At 32.4% G+C, this 26,233-nt stretch overlaps 1 protein-coding gene across 2 annotated transcripts in view; it reads right to left on the bottom strand.

The window, feature by feature from the left end:
* LOC127705316 (uncharacterized) overlaps window positions 1-26,233 on the bottom strand; it is a 44,227-nt gene that overhangs the window by 5,503 nt on the left and 12,491 nt on the right. For both annotated transcript variants that reach the window (XM_052209635.1, XM_052209634.1), the window contains 2 exons: window positions 16,208-16,289; window positions 6,037-6,058 (listed from right to left, as the gene is read on the bottom strand). In XM_052209635.1, the coding sequence (XP_052065595.1) occupies window positions 6,037-6,058; window positions 16,208-16,273 (88 nt within the window). In that variant the 5' untranslated portion in view covers window positions 16,274-16,289. The remainder of the gene's footprint in view (window positions 1-6,036; window positions 6,059-16,207; window positions 16,290-26,233) is intronic.

The raw sequence follows: 26,233 nt of genomic DNA, 5'->3' as shown, positions 1-26,233 counted from the left end.
TATCACCATTAACTCATTTTAAATCTACAAAACAATTCACTGGTATCGTTGGTATTGAAGCATTGTTTTGTAACAGCTACCATATTTTTAGGAGGGATGGACAAGTCACAATTATCAATAATTTCATGGTTAACTAACTGACTATGATTTATTTGTAAATTTTAAACAGGTGTTACAAAACTGACATTTTAGCAGAAGAAAAACATATTTATCCTGTCGACTAACTTGCTATTTAGATATTGATTTTTAATTTTCCACTTTTATTTTTCCTGACCAAATATTTTTTTTATTGAAATTTAAGGCTTTTCAAAGTCTATTACTAAAAACTTCTACTGGTAATACGTCATTCTTTAAATATGGCAGTAGTTGGAAAGTTAAAAGATTTGCACGAATTGTAAAATAATTTTTATCAATTTTAATTTTAGTAATATTAGCGGTCATGTCATGTTGATATCAGTAATTACTTTTCCTAACTTTGTACCCAATTGTTTTGTCATGTTTTATATCTGTGGTAACAGTAGCTGTCATGTTTTTAATTGCCTTTGTCATTGTTCGCTATTAAAAACGAGAATAAAATATGACTGTCTTCTGAATCGGACAATGTTTATATAAATTGTATAAAGAATCTATCATTTTATTGTTTTCACAATTTATGGCAACGAATGGTTTCATAGCATTTCAGATTGGGGAAAAATAAAAATAGAATGCAAAACAATTTATCTACCAAAAGTATGAATTTAGGTTATTGAAGAATTAATGTATTATATATAATAATATTATAGTTGTTTGTTCTCCCTTTAGATAATACCGGACATATTGATATAAAATAAAAGGGATGTGGTTTGATTGTCAATGAGACAACTATCCAACAGAGTCCAACTGAAAAGGATTAAAATAACTATTATAGGTCACCATACGGCCTTCAACAATGCCCAAAATCCCTACCTCATAGTCAGCTATAAAAGACCTCGACATGCCAGCGGCCTGATGTATGACAAAACTATAGACGAACAACTAATATGAAAGACAGCTTCCTTCAGGTACGTGACTTGAGGCAGGAACATATACAAAATGGGGGGATTAAACATGTACTTTGACCTATGATTGTTTACTTTTTACACATTGTGACTTGGATGGAGAGTTTTCTCATTGGCACTCATACCACATTTTCTTATTTCTATTTTGAGTGTTCAACCTCCATTGAACCTCGGACAGTGGTGTAACTGAATTACATAAGAACAAACTTTAAAAATCAGTTGGAAATAGCTTCAAAGTTGACTCATCATATTAGCAAGAAGCAATAAATCTAAAACAGCTAACATAAAGACAAAAGACACAAAGTGCCGATCTTAACAAATATATACCGAAAGCTAGGTCAAAACTCATTTCAGTTAATTAATAAATCAATGTTCTCCCAAACTAAAGTATCAATCAGATCACATCCAACGGGTCTGATGTAAAGACGTCATAAACAGTCTGATAAAATTACCTTGTACAATGCCAAAATATAAGTAATACTAGTACATAATATCGAAAGGGTTTTCATATATATATAGCAATTATAAATATTCAGTTATGTTTTAATTATTTCGGCTCAACAAATAGCCTTCGTCAGTGTCAATAATTTTAACAATACGGTATTGTTAAAATCATTGACACTGACGAAGGCTATTTGTTAAGCCGAAATATTTGTCAACACGATTCAATAACAACATCTTCGTATAATACCATCTTATATTAGTATCGTTGTGCAAATCTCTAGACTTATATATATATATATATATATATATATATATATATATATATATACATGTAGGACTCGGAGGTGCGATGGGGACGCTGAAGTCCGATGGTCACGCTGAAGTGCGATGGTCTCCGCCGAGTGGTCTATATAAGCCATTACTTGGAATATCCGTTTCACAAATGATAACGGATATGTTCCTAATGTCGTAACTACAATCCCGTCCCCTTTTCCCGAATGTGACCTACCGAATTAGACTTATTACCGGGTTTGTACTAACATGAGCAACACGACGGGTGCCACATGTGGAGTAGGATCTGCTTACCCTTCTGGAACACATGATGTCACCCCCAGTTTTTGGTGGGGTTCGTGTGGCTCAGTCTTTAGTTTTCTATGTTGTGTTTTGTGTATCATTGTTTGTCTGTTGATCTTTTTCTTATTTAGCCATGGCGTTGTCAGTTTATTTTCAACTCATGAGTTTGAATGTCCCTTTTGTATCTTTCGCCTCTCTTTTACAGTTCCATACTAAATGATAGATTGTTCTCTTTAAATTTGCTGCATTAGGACATTGTTCTGCGTTAACAGCTTATCTTTACTTTGTTCCTCTCATCTGAGATTACTGAATGTGTTAAAGTAACATCAACTCTCAGCTCTCATGATTTTCACGTTAACCGTAATATCATAATACGGGGAGTATCTCTGTGGACCCATATGTAGTTGGAAAATTCCAAGCTCCATCGTACATAAAAAAACAAAACTTCTATAGATTTCGAATACGGAATACGATATTGTTAAAATCATTGACACTGATATATATATATATATATATATATATATATATATATATATATATATATATATATATACAAGTCTAAATTGAAAACAACGTTCAAACCTATGATTGCGTTGGATAAAAACCGCAATTTTTATACGTGTGCATGCAAAACAAATTTCTTGGTAGAGGGGTCTAAATACAGCACAAACAACATTTTCCAAATGACCAAAAAAGTGAAAAAGTATATTTTAACAAAACGCATTTGACTAGCAGGTCGAACAACGGATGTTCTTAAACCCTGCTGACTGCCATATATATATACAAGTCTAAATTGAAAACAACGTTCAAACCTATATTTGCGTTGGATAAAACCGCAATTTTTATACGAGTGCATGCAAAACAAATTTCTTGATAGAGGGGTCTAAATACAGCACAAACAACATTTTCAAAAAGACCAAAACAGTGAAAAAGAATATTTTAACAAAACGCATTTGACTAGCAGGTCGAACAACGGATGTTCTTAAACCCTTCTGACTGCCATTGGCGATTGCCAAATAAACGGATCACCAGATGTAACACAATAGATCTTAACTATTAATTTAATACCAAAGCAGAAAACAATAAACTTGCGGGAAAGATAGTACACCGCAAACAAAAGGTGCAAAAATTAGTACACCATATCCGGAATTCGACAATTAATGTCTCTTCAGTGATGTTAAGAATCGAAACGGTATTTGGAAGGCTATATAATTTACCTCAATTAAGGATAGACTCTTGAATTTTGAAGAGTCGAAATAGGATGAACGGATATATATAATATTAAAAACCAATTGTTCAGAGAACAATTGAAGGTCTTTCCATCCTAAAGATCTATTTTGATATAAAAATATTAAAATTCGGTTTAAAATGTCATTTCCAGCGTCAAATGATAGCTTATTGTACGCTGATTCCAAAAATATATGGTTTCTATATATTTTTTTTTAAATAAGGGAGATAATTTGTTACTTCCAGTTTGAAAAATGTTACTTTCGGTATAATTTGAATGTTTACTTGACACTGATTCCAAAAATATATGGTTCTATATACTTTTATATTAAATAAGTACAAAAAATAGCTACTTCCGGTTTACACAAGGTCACTTCCGGTTGGATTTTTCAAGGTCAAATGGCTTGCAACCTAATGCAAAAAGTCCCATGGCTTTATCATGTATACATATGAGGTAAAAGCAAAGGTCAAAATCTAGAACGTCAAATTTACCTATGACCTTGAGCTCAATTTCAAGGTCATAAACCAAGGACCTCAATCAAAAGACCCTAGGTCTTAGTTATATATGGTTAATGAGTTATATCACCATACGCGTATTTTTAAATACAAGAGGGAAGAAAACTCTAATTTAATGTAAGCGCACCCTTTAAACCAAAATGTATGTGTTACGACATGTCGCAACTAACAATTTAGTAATAATATGTTGTCGATATCTTATACTGTTTTTGAAAAGAAGTGAAAATAAGCCAAAATCAAAATTTAGAATATGACCTTGACCTTTGACCTTGACCAAATTTTCTTTTTTTTTTTGGACCAAGGACCTCAAATCAAAAGACCCTAGGTCTTCATCACTTATGGTTTACCAGTTAGAAATGCATATCACTTATATCAAATGCATAAGGGGAAATAACTCTCATATGGAGTCTCCGCAACGCTTCGGTGAAAACCAAACTCAACATCCTGAAGATATAGCGAGCAATTTGGTAAAATAAATTTGTCGTAATCTTTTGCGAAGGAGTAATGGCCACAAGAAAAACAGTGTTTGGGGAGATAACTCTTACAACGTAAAGTATTCGGTTAAGCGGTTATCAGTTTCAAAAGCGTATAAACTGTTCGATATCACATACCAAATATCTAAGCGACATCTTATGAAACAACAATACTACGCAAGAAAAAAATTAGGCGGAAGAAAAAAAAAAATAATAATAATCAGAACAAAATCAATAGGTCTTTCCACGGAAAAGTGGAAAGACCTAATTATATAGTATACATTGTATAATTCTTACATCAAAATATTATATTTCCTGTACTGGGATGGGCACTTTTATGAAAGGCAATTGTTTGCATTGCACAATTTCACTTATAATTGAATATACAGATGATTGCCGAGTGTGACTTTATTCTAACTTCACAAAGGGTATATAAATCATGACACCTATTTCAAGAAAATGCATTTTAATCAGCTTTTTACCATAATGCCTGAAATACCTTCAAACTATGGCAACAATAGTGCATGTATGTCTGTTAAATTTTGTTTAGGAAAATTATCGTACTTACAAAATTGTGTGTATTTATGTAAAATTGGGAGTGACGAGCTTAATGATGATTATCGAATATCTGCTTATTTTTTTCAAATATTAGCAAGTTTAATTGCAGTTACTATTACCAATGTAAATTCTTTAGGAGCCAAATTGTAACAATATATCGGGTATTTGCGTTGCATACGAAAACATTCATTCAGACATGTTTATTATTCCATAGTGTAACGTATCAGCTGACATACATGTATTTCACCCAAAGCACAGTTGTCTACGCAGATGAGAATGAGACGAAATGTTCGTATTAAAACTAACAGATCAACAATGTTCAGGTTGCAATTATTTGTAATACTCATCGACATTACTGTGCATGATTTGACATTTGATATAGGACTTCTATCAAGAGCACTTTTGAAGCTAAGAATACAATGTGTAATGCCGAGGTATCTGTTCATCTTAATGTATGTTTGCTTTAAAAAAGTGAATATATGATTGACATGCTGTGAAGACAACTAGTCCTAATTGCCCAGTTATAGTAAATGGGAACAGTATAGTTGTAAAAATAGAATAAATTTGTTTTGATCTTACATTAGCTTGTTCGTGATGGACAACGAAAGGAAAAGAAAACAATAACTGCGTTATGAAAAGGCAGACGAGATCTTTCAGATACAATATCAAAGTACGACTTTCGTTTGACATAAATACTTTCGTTTGACATAAATGATTTCTATGGTCGGGTTGTTGTCTCTTTGACACATTCCCCATTTCCATTCTCAGTTTTATCTATTAAACAATTAGGGAGATGTGACTTGGTTAAAAGCATTCTATTGTTTCAATGATGTGTTAAGTGATTTGATTTCTGTCTTTCTAGTATTCACTAATAGATGATAAGCACCCGTTGAATCAGATGTACTTTGGTTGAGAAATAATAATACTGTTTTTGATATATGAAAAAAAAGACAACTATAACTGACGCGATATTTGGATTTACTGCTGTTTTGGGGTATTTTTATTCTTCCATGAAAGATGTCAACTTCCATAAAAAAAAAGCCGATGCTGATACGCTTTATAGGACTTACTCATCGTCGAAACATATTTTTAAACGATATACAGTCCTGTATTTCTATGACGGTGCAGTGGATAACTCCAATTAAATTATATATAAACTAAGATACACCAAGCGAGTCATTGTGGAACATGTTTTTAAAAAATCTTACCTTGTATTTTGTTTGTAGATTTCTGAAAAACAAAATAAGAGTCCATTTTATTAACCTTCTATGCCATAATTTGATATGAAGATTAGTGCTGAATGTGACTTTTAGCAGGAAACTTTATATAGTGTGTTGAAGACGAATTGGTGGCCTTGGGCTGTTTTCTGCTCTTTGGTCGGGTTGTTGTCTCTTTGACACATTCCCCATCTCCATTCTCAATTTTATAGGTTTAATAAACTATTACTGTCCCTATTCATCAGTCTGTAGGTCTGTGGTTGCCGTTGATTGTGGTATTCATATGTTTTTCGTTTATTGTTTTGTACATAAATTGCTTTTTTTCGTTTGAATTGTTTTACATTTTGTCATTTCTGGGCCTTTTATAGCTTACTTTGAAGGATGTACTTTGATCTATTCTTGCTTACGTTTATGTCATTTGATCATTGGTGGATAGTTGTCTAATTGGAAATCATACACATAGATATAAGAAGATGTGGTATGAGTGTCAATGAGACAACTCTCCATCCAAGTCAAAATTTATAAAAGTAAACCATTATAGGTCAAAGTACGGTCTTCAACACGGAGCCTTGGCTCACACCGAACAGTAAGCTATAAACATGTAAGTATCAGCTCAAAAGTTGGTGCTTCGACACTGACATGATTTATACCATAGCTTTCTTATTTGGTCCGTGAATAAATTTAGAAATTATTAAGAAACTTAAATTCCAACCCCCGCAAACAAAGTTGGCATTAGGAGAATTAGGCTTTTATTTTTAGGTCCAATTGAGGTCCCGTTTGGTCTTACAGCTCTCAGTGTATTCCACAATGTCTATATCCCTGGCTTTCAAAGTTTTTGAATCGATTGACTTATGTTCTGCAGCTTTGGGATTAGAACGTTTCTCATAACGGTAAACATGGAAAAGCGCCTCGGACGCACCATATTTATAAAAATGTTAATTTCATCACTTTTACGTTTGAAGCCATGAATTTCCTCAAATTCATGTTTTTCCATACACATCGTATGAATAGCCAGAAACGTTTATCTCGCCAAAATTTCTAATTTCTTAAATAATTGTATCTAAAAAAAAAATCACTGAAACCTATCTTTATTTTACTCTATTGTGTGTTTTTACGGTACGTCAGTTTTTTTGTGGTTTTTTTTTTATCACATTTAGCAGGCGGATCTCATCCTGAGTAATTTCGATGACCAAAATAAACATTAACCTTCTTTTTTTTTTAGTTGTTTGTTTAAAATTATTCTTTCAAGGTGTTAAAATCTTGAAATCCAACCATAATATCTTGTAAGTTACGCTTTTGTTTTTTGTTTTTTAATTTTTCTATTCTCTTTTTTTTAAAACTTTTATGTACATAATGTAAAGTCAATAAAACCATTAATCTTTACTGTGCCGACAGTTTGAATCCTGGGGCGTATTTGATTGTGCCGACAGTTTGGATCCTGGGGTGTATTTAATTGTGCCGACAGTTTGGATCCTGGGGCGTATTTGACTGTGTCGACAGTTTGGATCCTGGGGCGTATTTGATTGTGTCGACAGTTTGAATCCTGGGATGTTTTTGATTGTGTCGACAGTTTGGATCCTGGGGCGTATTTGATTGTGCCGACAGTTTGGATCCTGGGGTCTATTTAATTGTGTCGACAGTTTGAATCCTGGGGCGTATTTGATTGTGTCGACAGTTTGGATCCTGGGGTGTATTTGATTGTGCCGACTGTTTGGATCCTTGGGCGTATTTGATTGTGTCGACAGTTTGAATCCTGGGGCGTATTTGATTGTGTCGACAGTTTGGATCCTGGAGTGTATTTGATTGTGTCGACAGTTTGGATCCTGGGGCGTATTTGATTGTGTCGACAGTTTGGATCCTGGGGCGTATTTGATTGTGTCGACAGTTTGAATCCTGGGGTGTATTTGATTGTGTCGACAGTTTGGATCCTGAGGCGTATTTGATTGTGTCGACAGTTTGGATCCTTGGGTGTATTTGATTGAGTCGACAGTTTGGATCGTGGGGCGTATTTGATTGTGTCGACAATTTGGATCCTGGGGTGTATTTCATGACCTGCAGATTTGCACAAATGTAAGTGAATGCTGTGTGATATAAAAGAGAACAAAAGTATATGTGTGATATAAAAGGGAACAACAATATATGTGTGATATAAAAGGGAACAAAAGTATATGTGTGATATAAAAGGGAACAAAAGTATATGTGTATTATAAGTTCATAAGATAGAAACCCAACGACACAAAAAACCAAAAACACATCTAGATGTCAACCTTTCGTCAAACTCAAAATCGCTCCGAGTCTAGAAAAGATTAACTTAAACATTTATTTTCAAGGACCTGTCTTAAACAAAACAAAAATCCATTCATAATAAAATATCAGGATTGATTTTACACTTCGGAATGGCAAGCTGAGTATTTGTTTTTCTTTAAAACAGGCAGTGGAGCTTTCCATCGTCATAATATTGTTAACATTTTATAACAGAAGACAACCACCGAGGAGTTTCCTGCCTATGGACAGGCACATTACCATGTGGGGTTATATAATATTGTAGATGTAAACTCTTACCTGTTTACCCCCCACAAGTAGGTTAACTACAGGTATTTCAAGGAAAATACAGTAATAAAAAGGATAAGCACAGAAAACACTTCTTTCCTTAATAAATGATATGCTAGATAACAAGTTGAAGCGAAACACTAGATCGAAACCATATGAAAGAATGTTCGTACTAACTTATAGTACAGCAATATATCTGCATATATTTAAATCATGCCATATCATATACTAAGTATTGTTGAAGTTATAAGTTTTAATAAAATTTAATTATCTAATATTTCGGACCTTTCCGTTTTATAGATAATATTTAGCCTGACAAATGTTATAATTAAATAAGCATTTAGGACAGAATTTATGGATATAGATAACACTTTACACTATGTTCATGTCACATGATATCAAATGAATGATGATTTAAATGTCATTTCAATGACACCAGCTGATGTCATAATTTGATAGAACCCTGTTATCATATATGATTATTTTTTATCAAAGCAGATAATTAAAATCTTTGACAGCAAAGTTGCCTTAAAGAATAATCCTTGGTACCATTAATAACAAAGTTCAATTCATCAATTCATGATGTTTCTAATGCATTACTGAGAACAATTCAAGAAGTCTTAAGTTTCCATCATAATATATTTATCAATACTGAAAAGCTAAATGCCATCTAAATTACAAAAAGAGGAAGAAAATACTAAAACAAAAAACCAAAACATACCAAAAGATAAAACCAAAAAGATAAAACCAAAACGTACCAAAAGTTAAGCCAAACCCGGACAAGACATCAGATGATTTTCTAATTTTATTAGCAACAAATTTTAAAATGAAATATCCGCATTTTCATGTCAGTGCCGAAGTACTGACTTCTGAGCTGGTAATACTACCGGGGACTTACAGTCTTCCAACCCGCAATAAGTACTGACTTCTGGGCTGGTGATACTACCGGGGACATACAGTCTTCCAATCCGCAATAAGTACTGACTTCTGAGCTGGGGATACTACCGGGGACTTACAGTCTTCCAACCCGCAATAAGTACTGACTTCTGGGACGATGATACTACCGGGGACTTACAGTCTTCCAACCCGCAATAAGTACTGACTTCTGAGCTGGTGATACTACCGGGGACTTACAGTCTTCCAACCCGCAACAAGTACTGACTTCTGAGCTGGTGATACTACCGGGGACTTACAGTCTTCCAACCCGCAATAAGTACTGACTTCTGGGACGGTGATACTACCGAGGACTTACAGTCTTCCAACCCGCAATAAGTACTGACTTCTGAGCTGGTGATACTACCGGGGACTTACAGTCTTCCAACCCGCAACAAGTACTGACTTCTGAGCTGGTGATACTACCGGGGACTTACAGTCTTCCAACCCGCAATAAGTACTGACTTCTTAGCTGGTGATACTACCGAGGACTTACAGTCTTCCAACCCGCAATAAGTACTGACTTCTGAGCTGGTGATACTACAGGGGACTTACAGTCTTCCAACCCGCAATAAGTACTGAATTCTGAGCTGGTGATACTACAGGGGACTTATGTAGTCTTCCAACCCGCAATAAGTACTGACTTCTGAGCTGGTGATACTACCGGGGACTTACAGTCTTCCAACCCGCAATAAGTACTGACTTCTGGGCTGGTGATACTACCGGGGACATACAGTCTTCCAATCCGCAATAAGTACTGACTTCTGAGCTGGGGATACTACCGGGGACTTACAGTCTTCCAACCCGCAATAAGTACTGACTTCTGAGCTGGTGATACTACCGGGGACTTACAGTCTTCCAACCCGCAATAAGTACTGACTTCTGAGCTGGTGATACTACCGGGGACTTACAGTCTTCCAACCCGCAATAAGTACTGACTGAGATACCCTTGATAAGACTTCTACATAATGAACAAAGATGATGCAGTTTTTCTGTAATATTTACACATCTACAAGTCACTTCAGTTTAACTGGGATAAACTCAAGTGACTTGTAGATGTGTAAATATTACATGTAAAACTGCATCATCTTTGTTCATTATGTAGAAGTCTTATTAAGGGTATCTCAGCAAGCGGCTCTGCTTACACGTTACTTACATTTCGGCGTTATCTAAGATATTTATATACATGCTTTTGTAATAGCTGAAGGAACGTTTTTACATTATTTTTGTCTCTCCTTTATCATCAAAAATCAAGTGTATCTGGTTACGTGCAACTAAGTTGATATAGGAGAAATATCTTTTACAAATTATACCATACTTCCTTTTGATATAATAATAGTTTGCGTGATTCGTGAAGCTTTCCACAAAATAAACTATCCTCAAGTCCCGTTACAAGGATGATCATTCTACACCAAGCACGCGGCGTTCATGAGGAAGAGAAAAGGATGGTCGGCTCGGAGTCAGAAAAATGTTTCAGCGTAGGTAGGATGACATGTCTTCCTGCGTAATGTTACATGGTGAATTAATAGAAAAATAAAGGATATGGGGTGTCCATCCATGACACAAAATCAGTACATGCATAGAAAAAAAACCACACAAAAAGCAAATGGTGAATTAGCACGTTAAAACCCTGACTCAGTGTGTCGGTCTAGTACAAAGAAGTGTTCATTTTAATATCGCATTAACAAGTTATTGTCCTGACATACATGTAATATTTTCCACTGGACGTTTAAACCAATTCGTTTTTAGTCTCAACAGTTTTGTGTTTGATAAAGCAATAACCAAAACTATAAAATAAAAGTAAGGAGATACAATTTTGAAACTCAAGTCATTAATTGTTTAGCATTCTCTGTTAAATGATATAGGTAAAAAGTTCTTTTTAAACATTTAACATTATCCTTGTAGCTATATCAATGTGTATCTAAGATTCTTTCATTTAACATTGAAGTTTAATATTGAGTGCATTTAAGTGATACAAAGAACTATTAATGAGGTTTTAGAGGAATTGATTTCTCGTATCATCCTATAGTAGCTTTAAAACAATCAACATTTCATCTCTTGAGTTTAAAGAATAAGTTCCGTGTAACTGTTCAAAACGGAAATTGCCAGTCTTATAAATGAACACTGGCACCAGTAATTGCCGTTTAAGGAAGTGATATCAATGACCTCCAAACGAAGGTTGTTCCAGGGACACGTGTTAATCGCACGTACATCTCATTATTTTATTCATACATTTAAGGAAATGACATGAACAACAACAGCGAAGTAGTTCTAGATTTATATATCAAGGGAAGATTGTGATGTCATGTTATTATTTTACATAAAATATCTCTCGACATTTTTTAAGATTGATAAAAAAAAGGAATGACAAGAATGGTGAAACACAATTATGAATTGTATGAAATTGAAAAGAATTGTTACATTTTCACTTTTAAAGTTTTAATCATTAAAGTGAATGAGGACAAAAAATAGTTTCAAAGTTTATTATTCATATCAGAAAGGTTAAGATACCTTTCGGAAAAGGTAAATAATTCCGATTTTTTTTTTTCAATTTCCAAACCCTTCCGAAGCACCTGGCTTTCTCCCCAGTAGTCTGTGTAGTATTTTGTGGGGATTTTGTTTGTCTTTTCATCGCTTTTATTTTTAGTCATGGTGTTGTCTGTTTTTGTACGACTACTACCACTGGGTCTGTATTAAAGTTGCTGGTGAACTTTCAGTCCCCGGTGTGAACAGTATGCCTAGTAGGCACTGCGTCGGTGCTGACTTGAATTAAAGGATATAAAAATAAAGATATGCGGTATGATTGCTAATGAGATATTATCAAACAAAGGACAAGGACCAAAATGCATGCATTTCGGTTGTAAATGTCCAGTCAATAAATCAAGTCCATATTTTCCGTTTTACCACTTTGAACCGCTGAAAATAAATTAAGTATAGTCATATAGTTCTTCGGTCAGCTATATTATCTTCTGACCAAATAACAATGACAACATTTAAAGGGGCATTAGCTAATATGTTTTTTTTTGTTCAGTCAATAATGAAAGTGATATAGTGAAATAATAATTCTAAAAGCGTCGCTGATGAATCATTCACTTGCAAGTAAATAATTGGTTACGCATATTTTCAGCTATTAAAAGGAAAGAATGTGTCATCATTGAAAGTGAAACAAGGATGAACCATTTGGTTGACTGATTCGATCCACAAAAAAACATTCCTATACAGGTAAAAACGTTGATAAACACACTTTTTAACCTTCAATATGAAATCAAACAGACCTAGAATAATCCAATTGCACGTAGTCGCTATCTGTTGATATTTATATTTATGTTTATATCGGGTTAAATGACCGTCGGCAATCTTCGGAGGTCATCTCGATGGTTAATTAGATGACGTATATACACACGAAATGTTGATACATATTATCGAGTCCATGTATTGTTAATTGTTTATTTTAGACTTTTTGTAATTTAGATAACTGTTTTAGAATGTTATTAAAGAGGTACTAAAACGCATGGTACCTACACAAACTTCTTCAAATGCTAAACATGGAGACTTTTGTATATTATCATAGAGATGATAAAACAAACACGCCAGTATACCCTGAATTCAACAATATAACATTGATAAATACTATCTCTACTAGATCCCGTGTAGACTTATGTTGAATTAATTAGTGATAAAAATAAAGACAATTTCTCATTATATATATATGAATAATTAAACAATAGTGCTGATCAATTTGGTCAGTTTCTTCAATCTGTAAAAAGACTAGCTACGACGTAGACCTATATACACGTGTAGTTAATAGATTAAAAAAACTGTTATGAAACAGTCACACATCTATCTACTATACTAGATACGAAATAAATACATAAAGGTCGGCCTCTGATGATGGTTTATCTGGGAACATTCCCGAAAAAACCGGAAACATTGCATATTAAATTCTAAAGAATTAAGCAATAAAAAGTACGCAGTGTCAGGTCAGAAATATTGATACCATACCATGAGTAAGTGGGTTTATGGTCTTTTAATAAAACTATTTATTTGTCATTGCTTAAATTTCAAATGAAAGAAAAGGTCAATATTTTAAAAGCAGTATGGTATAACTTTTTTTATTAAAAAAAAAATTGGTGTGATCATAACATTCAGGATTTAGGACACAAGTAATTTGGGAATGCGCACCCCTTTTTCTAAAGATTTTATATCAATGGTTTTTGTTGTAGTTTTAAATGCTCAAATATATTTTAACTTATTTAATAATTCTATTGCTCTTATATTTCTACGATATAGGTTTTATATCTTATTTTCTAATAACAAAAAAATTAATATATATTTACATATGAAATAGGCCTGTGATGGCAAACGTACTGAAAGTTACAGGACAGAAAGTAACAAAATTTGATAGTACAAAAGTCACACATACTATTTGTTTAGTTTTGTTTGAAAACATAGGAAATATTTCTACAATTTTTTTTTTTGGTTACTTGCATATATTCATTTTACAATTTATGAAATAGTTCATTTAAACCTAGAGTAATGAATAGATGTCAAATTTTATGCATGAAAAGGATATATTTATTGGAACTATGTCATAATGAAACCATTTAAGTACCAGGCCACTTTGACAAATTGTTATCTTTACAATTATTTTTTATTATTGTTTTTTTTTCAGAATAAATTTTGTTTACAAAGTTGCCATATATATATAAAAGTTCTAGAAAAAATACAAAAATATATTGACAAATGTTTTCTTATTAAAAAAAATTAAACTAAAAACTGAATTGTGAATTTTTGTACTGTGACTTTCTATCCTACATTCGTCCGTAGGTAGGACTATGCTCATGATGCTGGGATCTGATATAACGTTAGTATATATGACACATATAGCAATATTTTTACATAAGGTCCAAGGACTATGACAATCATATATACTTATACTGATTTCCATTTAAAAATTTTGTTTGATTTTTAAATCTCCGTATAGGTTAATTACAAGTCTATCCAGTATTTCATTTTTAATGAAATAGCTTGATCAGAGACATATAATACATGTATTATATGTCTCTGGCTTTATCAATACATATTCAGGTTTTTGCTAAACCAGTCAAGCAGATTAGTGTGACTGACAGTTCTCAATTCTTCACATTATCTGGAGAATAAACGTATATAATTTTGAAATGCTGCTGTAACTAACTAAAGTCGTAAGAAAGAGAATTTTTATTTTTTTGTAGCTCAGAAAAACCCACATAGTTTAATTTAACAAATCGAACTCCGTCGTCTTTTGGAAGCACGTGTTGGGAGTGTCCTATTTTGAATGCCGTGTTTCCTCCATGGAAAAAAGCATGCACGGTTCTACTGTTGCTTCTACCGCCACTTTAGGATGCACATATTAATATTTTATAGAAAAAAGGTTGATTTGTGCTTTTGATTTTTCAATACTTTTCTAATTATAAACATTTGATTAAAATATTTATGCGATTATCAAGCCTCGATAAATGGTTATCAATATTCTCAATGTAATAATTGTCACCGTTATATTTCAAAACTGTTATTTTACTTACAAGCCGTGATCTGTTTGCATACGATATAACACACGTATTTGATCAGGGTGACCCACTGTGCGTCACTTCCGTTGGATATAAGTAGTGCGTTGTAGTGGCGTGTTTTACTAAATCGTTCAGGTGTTCAAATGACAAACTGACAGTAATTTGCAAATATCTCGATAATTACAAGATGAAATTTTATCGGTTTTTTGGCATTCTTAAACGTTAATTACGAACTTTAGAATAAGACAAACATGATTTTAGCGTTTTAGTACCTCTTTAATCAAACATGAGAATTTGAGTCAAATCGGTGAACATGAACTTGACAGCTAATGCCCCTTTATATCGTTCCGTAGTAAACCTATAATATGTTGCTCACTTTCATGGTGTTCAGTTTACGGAACTAATGGGGCACACCGCCATCTCGGAACTCAACTGATCAGTTCAGATTTTTTTTTTTATAAATTTAGCAAATATGGCATTTATTCGAGGAAGTTGAACTTTCATTAAAACGAAGAAATTCATATGTTTTTATCTTTTTTGTTAATTTAAAAACACAAATATTTTTTTTTCTAGTCACATAATAGTCCTTGTTTCTTGTATAAGCTTCACTTAAATGTGATAATTTTCTTCTGAAATCAAGTTCAATGTCCTATCAATTACAATATAACACGACAGGAACTACATTTTGGCAAAGTATAAACAAAATCTATCACATGTTGTTTATACATGACAACTTAATAATACACCAAACTTGCTCTGATAAATCATTACGGAAATTAGTAGATTATATACGCCAGTAGTAAATACCATGACTTCAAATCTTTCATTTCTAAATTTCTTCACAGCTTGAAACAATGTTTAGCTTATGCTAGTGTAGAATGAGTTCCTATGGCATTGTTAAGACAAAAAGGTCATAATGTTTAATAGAAATCTTTGCACTTTGAAAAAAAAGGAAAATATTGAAAAACACGCCATCACCAATATCTTCCGTTAAGAAACAGTGCGCGTGGAGTGAAATTGTAAATGTCTATGTTATGTTTCTATGGTCATTAACACGAAAAAAGAATTCGTCCAGTACTTCTTTTTATCAAATATAACGTATTTCGTAAAATTATATAAGATTTTTATCTCACCTGGTTGTCCTGTGCTACACAACAGATGACGACTACACCCACTACCATTATATAGGCACTATACATCCTGAGATTCGTGTAGCTGAAATTAAAAAATAAACGTGTCCTAAAATTAATTACATTCCGTAAGATTGATAGATGATTCTGAACCTCCCTACGACTGCTTCTTCTTCTACTTCGACAAAGACTACACACTGAATTTTGAAGTACTAGAAGTAGCAGTAGCAGAACGAGGATAAGAAGAAGAATGTCATTTATTAATGACCATTGAAGTGACTGTAAACCTGACCATTACCTCCGTCGACATTTGCTAACTCCTGATAACACAAGACGGATCTCAGTCAACTGATCAGCACTATAATTGACAGTACAGTGTGGTTGAGGTAAGCAGCTGTGATCAAAGGAACATACCACATTGTTTATCACAGTTTTGCATTACAGACTATTCTGTAAGTTGTCCCAATGGTCTAGCTAGTTAAAGTCACAGAATTGTTTTTGGAGAGATTTTGGATAAGGAATGTAAAACAACGTACGGCATTAGAGTTAATTGATTTGATCGGTAATTTGTAGTGTATTGCACACAATTCATATTTTACAATATCTATATATGAAATACAGATATTCGTTTATACATACATTCATAATGATATTTTTAGAAGGAACTAGAGTCAATGTCATAATAGTTGGAATTTGTGTAGGGGTATGATCAAACTCTGAACCTTGAGAGTCAATCAATAATCATTTCCTATCGCTTGGATTGATTGAACGTTTTGGAATATATTCTGAGGTTTGCTATTTTTGTAATTTATAGATGATTGCCTTAGCTGGTTACATATTTCCTCCTAAATTTTGTTGATATTTATTTTGTATAACTCTATAAAGATTACAAACTACACATTTGACGTAGAAGCTCAGTCTGTCATTTTCACGATTACAAGAATAATTTAAAACAGACAAGTTACTGGATTGATGAATGTTTTTGTTGTTCAATATATGTTGTTATTCTTGTATTTATGATTAAATTTTGTTTTCATTTATTTGGATTTATTGTACACTTTTTCTAAATATATATTGGAGCAATTAACGAAAAACAAATATAACAGACATGAACCAACGACAACAACTGAATAACAGGCTCCTGACTTGGGACAGGCACATACAGAATGTGGCGGGGTTAAACAAGTTTGTTAGCGCTCTAACCTTCCCCTAACCTTGTGTAACAGCACAAGAACCGAAATAAGAGTACTGAAAGCTAGTTAAAAGCCAATTACAACTAATAGATACATCATGTTCTCCCAGACCAAAGTATCAATCAGTACACATCCAACGGATTTAGTGTAGAGACGTCATTAACAGTCTGAGAAACGCATGACGTTGTGCAATGACAAAATATAAGTAAACATAATCGACAGGATTAAGGATAATGAATTCTCATAACTGTACATTTTCACTTCTTCGTACTATGAACATCAAAATTATTTATTTTGTAAAAATATTTCCTTTCTCTATCTGAACTGTACACGTATACCTAACAACAAAATTATTTTTATTTACAGGTCTTTAAAGTAATTGCAAATGGCTGATATATTTGTTCAAGTATATTGTTTTTCTTAAATTGTTTAACATTTCACAGCGGTATAACATGTTACTTTAATTATTCTTCCCTTAGTTTATTTATTTTGTATTTGCATTTTATCATAGATCAAATTTATTTGTTCAGTGTATTTTCACCGGTGTTAATATGTCTTTTGATTGAGTTAAGCAATTTCAATTGATATTTTATAGTGTGTTTTTTTATGTTGTGATGTTACACTATTGTTTCAGATAAGGGTGAAGGTTTGGTACCATTAAAACTTTAAACCCGCTTCAATTGTTTGCACCTGTCCTAAGTCAGGAATCTGATGTTCAGTAGTTGTCGTTTCTTGATGTGGTTCATAAGTGTTTCTCGTTTCTCGTTTTTTATATAGATTAAACCGTTGGTTTTCCCGTTTGAATGGTTTTACACTAGTAATTTTTGGGGCCCTTTATAGCTTGCTATTAGGTGTGAGCCAAGGCTCCGTGTTGAAGACCGTACTTTGACCTATAATGGTTTACTTTTATAAATTTTGACTTGGATGGAGGGTTGTCTCACTGGCACTCATACCACATCTTCTTATATCTATATATTACAATATGTATCTAGTTATGTTTTAATTTTTCAAAAACAAATTCAATGTAAGTTCCAATAAAACAATATTTAAGGAGTGTACTACTGTGTTAAATAGATACCCTTTAAGAATAAGTTTGTTCAAAGGATGAATTAGTTTACATGGATCGTATCTAAATTTACTGTCTTAATAAATAACATCACCGTAAAAATTAGGATATGATATCCCGTTTTTAATTAGAACTACAGTCAAACTTTCTTATTCAATCTTTGTTTCCATGAAAGCATTTGCAAAGGTTTTATTCAATTTGTGGTATTGAAATCCTTGACTTAATAATTTATCAGTTATACATAAATTACGTTCATTGAAATCTGAAACGCGACAACAGACACGGGCATAGTGAACAAGTTCTGAAATATACAAAACATAAGAAGGGGCCAAAGGAACATCCCCGTCCGTAAAGGGAAAATCAACAATCGGGAACGATAAATCGCCTCTTTTGTCGCAAGTTTTTGTATATAGTTTCCCGTGTGAACATGCAATATTCAAATCTAGAAAAAGACAATAATTGCTGTCTGTGTTAAATTTATTTAAAGTAAGTTCCTTTGGGTAAATTTCTGAAGTAAAATTAAAAAATTCTTGATTATGTAAAGCAAACATATCACCAAGTAAACGGTAAGTGTTTTTACATTTATCAATTAAATGTAAAAAATAAGTATAACAAAAATACCGAACTCCAAGGCAAATTCGAAAAAAAAAGTCCATAAAAACTGTCAAATCAAACGCTATTAATTAACAGAACAAGTGAAATTAAGACGGATCTTCACTGATTTTGGCCATAAAGGGCGCAATAGGTGACCACAGGAATACCTACAACCTGTCGATAAACTTTATTGCTCAAACGTACATAAATGTTTTCAAGAAGGAAAATTTAAAGCTTTAATCATCTCATTACAGTTCAGTAAGTATATCTAGCATATTTCCCTTTTTCATTACAGAAGAAGGCTTTATATGAGTTGCAGCATATAAATCTGCAACAAGATTCTTCCAAGAACCATCAAATTCAATAAGATAACTTCTGTTTGATAAATGTATGTGGTAGCGTAGTGTACAGAGTCGAAAAATTATAACTGTCAATTGAATTGAACGGACCATCGAAAGCACGTAATTTATCTAAAACATCCAAAGAGTTTTGGACACTCCAAAATAGTTAATTCCATCAATTTCCTGATGCTAGATATACTTACTTAACTGAAGGAGTTTTGATATTATAATGGTAGGGAGTACGTACATGTTATCTGGATGTGGATATGTAGATATAGAAAAATATCAGCCCGCGAGCCAGAATATGAAGCTAAATGTCGAGTGAGCGTAGCGAACGAGCCATTTAGCTTCATATTCTGTCGAGGGGGCTGATATTTTTTAATATCTATACAATCCACATTCAGATAACATTTTTATCATCTTTCAAAGCAATGTTTTTTATCAAAATTTCCTTTTTCAATAATTTCGCGGGAATTGTTATTACCAGAGTGTCTCTGTTATGACTAGGCAACACACGTCATCAAAATATTAAACCGCGGATACACCTTGTGGCCAAAATACGCAGGGTAAAATATCCCCATTAACTAGAGGAAGAAAAATGTTTCGTGTACATGATAATGCATATATGAGAGTATAATATTTGAAGATGATACAAAAAAAGAAATATTAAAGATTATATTGAAAGATCGTAGTATTTCATATCACCAGAAAAAAAGTTCTACTCGCTGACTGCTGAACAGCATACGCTTCATAAAAAAATTCCAGAAACACATCAAAATGCTGTTTGTTTTCAAGACTAAAAGTACACATATATATTTAAGTAGTCGTAATTCGTAAAGGAGAAGTTAATTTGCGAAAGACAGATGTTGGTAAATTGTCCTTCTTGTATGTAAATACCTCGACATCTCACACCTTGTACCCGCCACATTTGTACGTGAGAAGACAAGGAAGGTAGGTGTTATTTTTGTAAGGACTACCCCACCAAATTGCATTGGGACGGTATTCTGGTTCAGGTTATGGGGTACCATTTCCTATAAGTGCTTTGCCAAATGTTATCATTGAGGAAAACATAAATGGTTCAAACATGTCAAAATTTTCCGTCAGATATTTTCTTGACAAATAACAGAACCAGATCACCTGGATTTTTGAAATATTATACACAAAATTGCTTCGCTGTATTCTGTTTGTCCATGTACATTGATATATCATTCTTTTGATGACTTGGAGTTAAAATGACAAGGTACATCATGTTTATGGTTCTTGAAAAAAATTATGCTTTCAGTGTATTCAACTAGGTAGCTCAGGGGTCAGATATCACATTTGTGTACCCTTTTACTAATACTATTTTTTACCTTCGAAAAGAATCTATAAAAAATAAACAAATATTCTAGAAATATGGCAGGGGGACTTTTTGCACGTGAAATTTACATCCAGGTCATTAAGTCACATGACTGTCAAGTGGTTAGTTGTAATACTTAAAGTTATTTTTAATACGGAAATCTGCATGATCCTTACAGCTTTTTACTAAAAAAATAAAATATAGATTAATTTTAATTTACAGAAACAACAGTCTGTCAGTGGAAATTACAGACAATACTCACTCCAAAATGCCTTCACTAAAGTATTGAACAAAAAATGACTGTATACAAGATCAAACTTGCTTCCAAAGTGCCTCATGTGAAATGTGTACAACTAGTCAAATAAAGATATCAAAATAATATTTTTTATCTTAAAGTTGTATATGTAATCATTTAATTCATTAAGTCATAAGTTTGATCGCCTTCTAACAATTTAAATAATTTGATATAGACATTGGCATCAAATTTTAACCAGTTCCGGATTTGTACGACATGTCATTTCCGACTTTGGACCAGTTTCTTAGATAGGTCGAAAACACAAGACGCTAGTTTTCGTCAACAAACGTGCCATCGATCTAATGAACTCAAATAAAAGAATAATTTAAGATCGAAATATATTTCAGATACAATTATTTTATGCACAAGTATACTAGTGACCCTCAAAATATTAGGCATGTCTATATTCAAACATATAAAAGGGAAATTCGGAGAAATATGTTAGTAAGTCGAAAATACAATACACGAGGATATATGATTTACACCATTTTTCACAACAAAAACATCAAATTGTGACTTTTTGTGGAATTTTTCAGGATACCAATTTAATATGCAGTGAACATGATAATAAATTGTTTTATGTGTGCTTTTTTTATGAAACAATTATTTTTCTTTGTTTTACAAGCAATTTGAGAAAACTTGGTATATGTAATTCAGGCTCAAATAATTTGACATTAGTGATACATGTATGTACATGCACTCAGTTTGACTTTGACTTTCATTTGTTGCCCCCGAATTGAAGTAAAAAATGTCTGTTTGATTGGTCTTCAAAAGCATTATCTTTGTCAGTAGCCATTTTGTATGTTTGTTTTGTTTTGTTTTGTTTTAGAAGACGAAATAAGTATTTTAGACTTGTCAGAAAGAGGGTTGTTGTTTTGTGGTAGATTTTTTCCCCTATTTTATTATTTAAAATGAAATGCTTATTCTAGGAGTGTATAATATATGTGCATAATTAATCAATTTTTATTATAAGTTTTACTGTGACTTTTATGTTCACTTTAAATGTTTTTAATAATCTAAACTGCCACCCCCGCATTGTTGACATTTGTATCGATAGATTGATCTCAATACAGGTCAGATCAATAGTTCAAATTAGGTCAAATAGTTCAGTTCTGAAAAAAAGTAGTCCCGGCAGAACTTATCAAGACAGCCGTCGACACCATTTTATCAACATCTCGTTTCAGAATGTAAAGTAATTTTAGGAAAAAAGAAATGGTTCATTGTAAAATATGTACTGCAAGTGTAATTTATTTTATTAAAAGAATTTATTTAATTACTTATCACCATTACAATACAAGGCAATATGTTGGGAGAAATTGTTGATAAGTCCAGCTCACTTGATAATGTCTCCTCACTTGTACGCGCTAACTGGATACGAGTTTTACAGATATGTTGAGGAAGCTGATATAGCGGTAGGGAAGGATGATAAATTGCAATTTTGCTCATATTTTTATGTAGACTGGATAACATTCAAACGAGCAACACAAAACGCTGGTAAATTAGCTAAAGTAATCAGGAAGCATGAATTCCCTTGAACACACTTTGTAAAACTTCATTTATGATATGATGAAAGCATGGATTGACCTTTCAAAACTAGCTGCCTCTTTATCGTGCTATCTATGATCCATGTGTCTCAATTAAAGCTATAATCAACTTAAGTTTGTCAGATAACGACTGTTTCATTTCCAAGAAAACAAACGTTTACCAGTATCTAACAAGTTCCCACGCAATTAACGAAATCATATGGATATTAATTCAATATTTTCAAACAAACTGAAACAGTGAATGCATATAATTTGATTAATTGTCACTAGAGTACTACACGTTTCAAATACATCTATCGTAAAATCTAATTGATCTTTCCCGAACATATTTGTAAATTGTACTGTAAATCTCACGAGTTGTCATTTGTATTTCCTTTATTTTTTTATTTCAAAGAAGTAATACTATTGAAATTTCATATTTACATCGTCTGGTTTTTTTAATCAAATTTGGATAAAGTGGGTTCTCTTCCTTCAAATCGTTTTATTTTTGTTCTTTCTATATATTCTCTTCAAACAGTTTATTTAATGTTTGGGATACAAGGAGCAATTCCAAAAGGTTATATCATCCTCATGTAGAAAGTAACCAGTACCATTATTAACAATGTACAATATTGGGGCATTTGCAATACTGTTCAAAATAAAGATATATATTTCGGAAATTGTATGTCTTTCAACTAGCGTTAAGGAGCTGTTGAATTTCAAAATGAATGTTATCTATACCCAACAAAAAAATGAAGATTCACTTCCATTTGAAGTAATGCTTTGATATTCTCATCAAGGGATGTAGGGAAAATAGAAACACGACTACTTGCATTTTGTTTTGGCAATATCATGCCAGCAAATTCCCAACATTATCTCGTTTTTGTATAATTTTCATTTTTCAAGTTTTCAAAAATCACCATTTTCCACTAAAAACCAAATTTCTGTAAATCTGAATGAATTCTGACACCATTTGACTCTTTCACTTCGTACAGATTTAGCCGTTTAAATAGCAACATCACTGAAATAATGATCGTTTTTTTCAAGTACCCATCTTCTTGAAAATTGATACAATATTGATACAATTTTTCAAGCTGCTATTGGAAATTCAGACAGTCTTGCTAGACATTTGTGCAATCTGATTAAAATGAGACGCTTAAACTCCTCAGTACAAAAAAGTCAAATGAAAGCAATCTTTGATAACAGAATCACTCTTTACCAAGCAAATGTTATGACATGTCTTATTTAAGGGACGAAAATCCAATTCCAAAACCTGTATTTTTTTAAAGAAATGATACCACTTAGAACTTCAACTTCATTCACTTTTCATAAATATCAGTTTTCTATAATCAAGCAAACTGGTGTTCCTCCTTGACATCCTTATGCTCATTGCTGCTACAGAAGATATTTAAACACGAACTTTAATACTATTGTACTAGTGTAATGGAAAATAAATTTAGTGGCCGTCAACTTTTTTGTTGAGTTTATTTATAGAGAGATAATTGTTTTACAATAAAAAAAAATATGATAAATTTGTACTGTAGTGTGACTGCTGGACGTCCGTCCATTAATAAAATAATCTAAAATTTAAACAAATTAAAAGATTTTTTTTTAAAAGAAAATAAGCATATAACGAAAAGAAAGAAGGCAACCACAGGATATGCCGCAAAAAATGTAAGAAGATAAAACAAAATAACATAAAAGTAAATCTTTAGTAAGACTATTATTTTTTTTCGCAATAATTCTTATGTTTTAAAGTAAATTTCTAATCAAGGCTACAATGGATTAATTGATTTTCTTTGTCTAATGTGGCTTTGATTCTAAAAAATATATAATTGTAATGAATTGAATTATCATGTGTGCCTTTGATTGCCAATTGGCATTCTAGTTACAAAATTGTGAGTGGGTGTGTGGAATGATTATAAGTAGTACAAAATTAATATAAATAGTTAATTCGAATTTCAATTTAATTAATTTCAAGTCATTCTTTATCACGATGTATGACATCTTTATATTATCTATGTTATGACAAGTACCCATCGGCTTCTTCTGACATTATTTTATTTTCAATTGCAGTCAACTCTGATAATTGAATTTCATTTATATAGCTTCTTTTTTTTTTGTATTTCGTATTATTATGTAATCATAGTGATGATTTGTATTCAGTTTGAAGTAATACATACTAGATTTTTACACATTATGAAATACCTATCAGATGTATTATAATGTTAAGAGGTTGATCAGCTTTGTTAAGAAATATTCTTAAATGATTTAAAACAATCATTGATAAGGTAGTAATAGAGTAATCAAATCCACAATTCGAAGAAAGACAGACAAACGAAAAACAGACGAATTACAGTCCGTAAACATAACGTAGAAAACTAAAGATTGTTTAACACAAATCTCACCAAAAAAAAAAACGAGACCTCAAGTATTACGGAATGGTTAGGGTAAAAAAAGTATCGTGTTTAGCTATCCAATAAAACATTGTCAATACTAAAATGAAGCAAGTTTTAAATATCGTAATGTAATATGTATACGAATATGTCAAATGAAATATATACAACTCGTCTAAAACATCAGCCCAACAATGTTAGATCTGCATGAGTTCGAATCCTGGCGAGGGAAGAACAAAACATTTGCGAAAGCAAATTTACAGATCTAACAGTGTTGGCCTTGGGCTGATGTTTAGACGAGTTGTATATACAGAATGTACACAGCCATGTATCACCATCACTACTGGTGATCCGATGGATAAATCTGTTGTTGGTTCAGACGTACTTATATATATATACACAAGTCTAAATTGAAAACAACGTTCAAACCTATGATTGCGTTGGATAAAAACCGCAATTTTTATACGTGTGCATGCAAAACAAATTTCTTGGTAGAGGGGTCTAAATACAGCACAAATAACATTTTCCAAAAGACTAAAAAAGTGAAAAAGTATATTTCAACAAAACGCATTTGACTAGCAGGTCGAACAACTGATGTTCTTAACCCCTGCTGACTGCCATTGTCGATTGGCAAATAAACGGATCACCAGATGTAACAAAATGGATCTTATAATAATTTATTACCAAACAGAAAACAATAAACTTGCGGAAAAGATAGTATATCGCAAACATGAGGTGCAAACATTTGTACGCCATATCCGGATTTCGAAAATTAATGTCTCTTCAGTGATGTTAGGAATCGAAACGGTATTTGGAAGGCCATATAATTTACCTCAATTTAGGATAGACTCTTGAATTTTGAGGAGTCAAAATAGGATGAACGGATCATATAAACCCGAAGGCAAATATAATACAAGCCCAAACGAAAAAATATAAACAAGTCTAAATTGAAAACAACGTTCAAACCTATGATTGTGTTGGATACAAACCGCAATTTTTATACGTGTGCATGCAAAACAAATTTTTTGGTAGAGAAAAAATTTTAATCTATGTATCTATGATGAGTTTATTTAGGTTCATTTTCATAACGACTTATGGGGTTTGTATTTTTTGTTAAGTCAAATGAATTATTTACGTGTAGTATATGTCCGCAGTCGGAGCCAAATGTAGATTACCCAAACTATCTACCGTATATTTTCCCTTAATATGTTGAACCCTACGTCCTAAAGTTAAAAAAGTTAGAAAACGATGAAATTCGATCAAATTAAAAATCATAATCATT

Source organism: Mytilus californianus, unplaced genomic scaffold (assembly GCF_021869535.1).
Source record: "Mytilus californianus isolate M0D057914Y unplaced genomic scaffold, xbMytCali1.0.p SCAF_6, whole genome shotgun sequence".
Classification (NCBI taxonomy): domain Eukaryota; kingdom Metazoa; phylum Mollusca; class Bivalvia; order Mytilida; family Mytilidae; genus Mytilus; species Mytilus californianus.
Note: the sequence above shows the minus strand (reverse complement) of the source record. Positions and strands in the feature narration are given on the sequence as shown.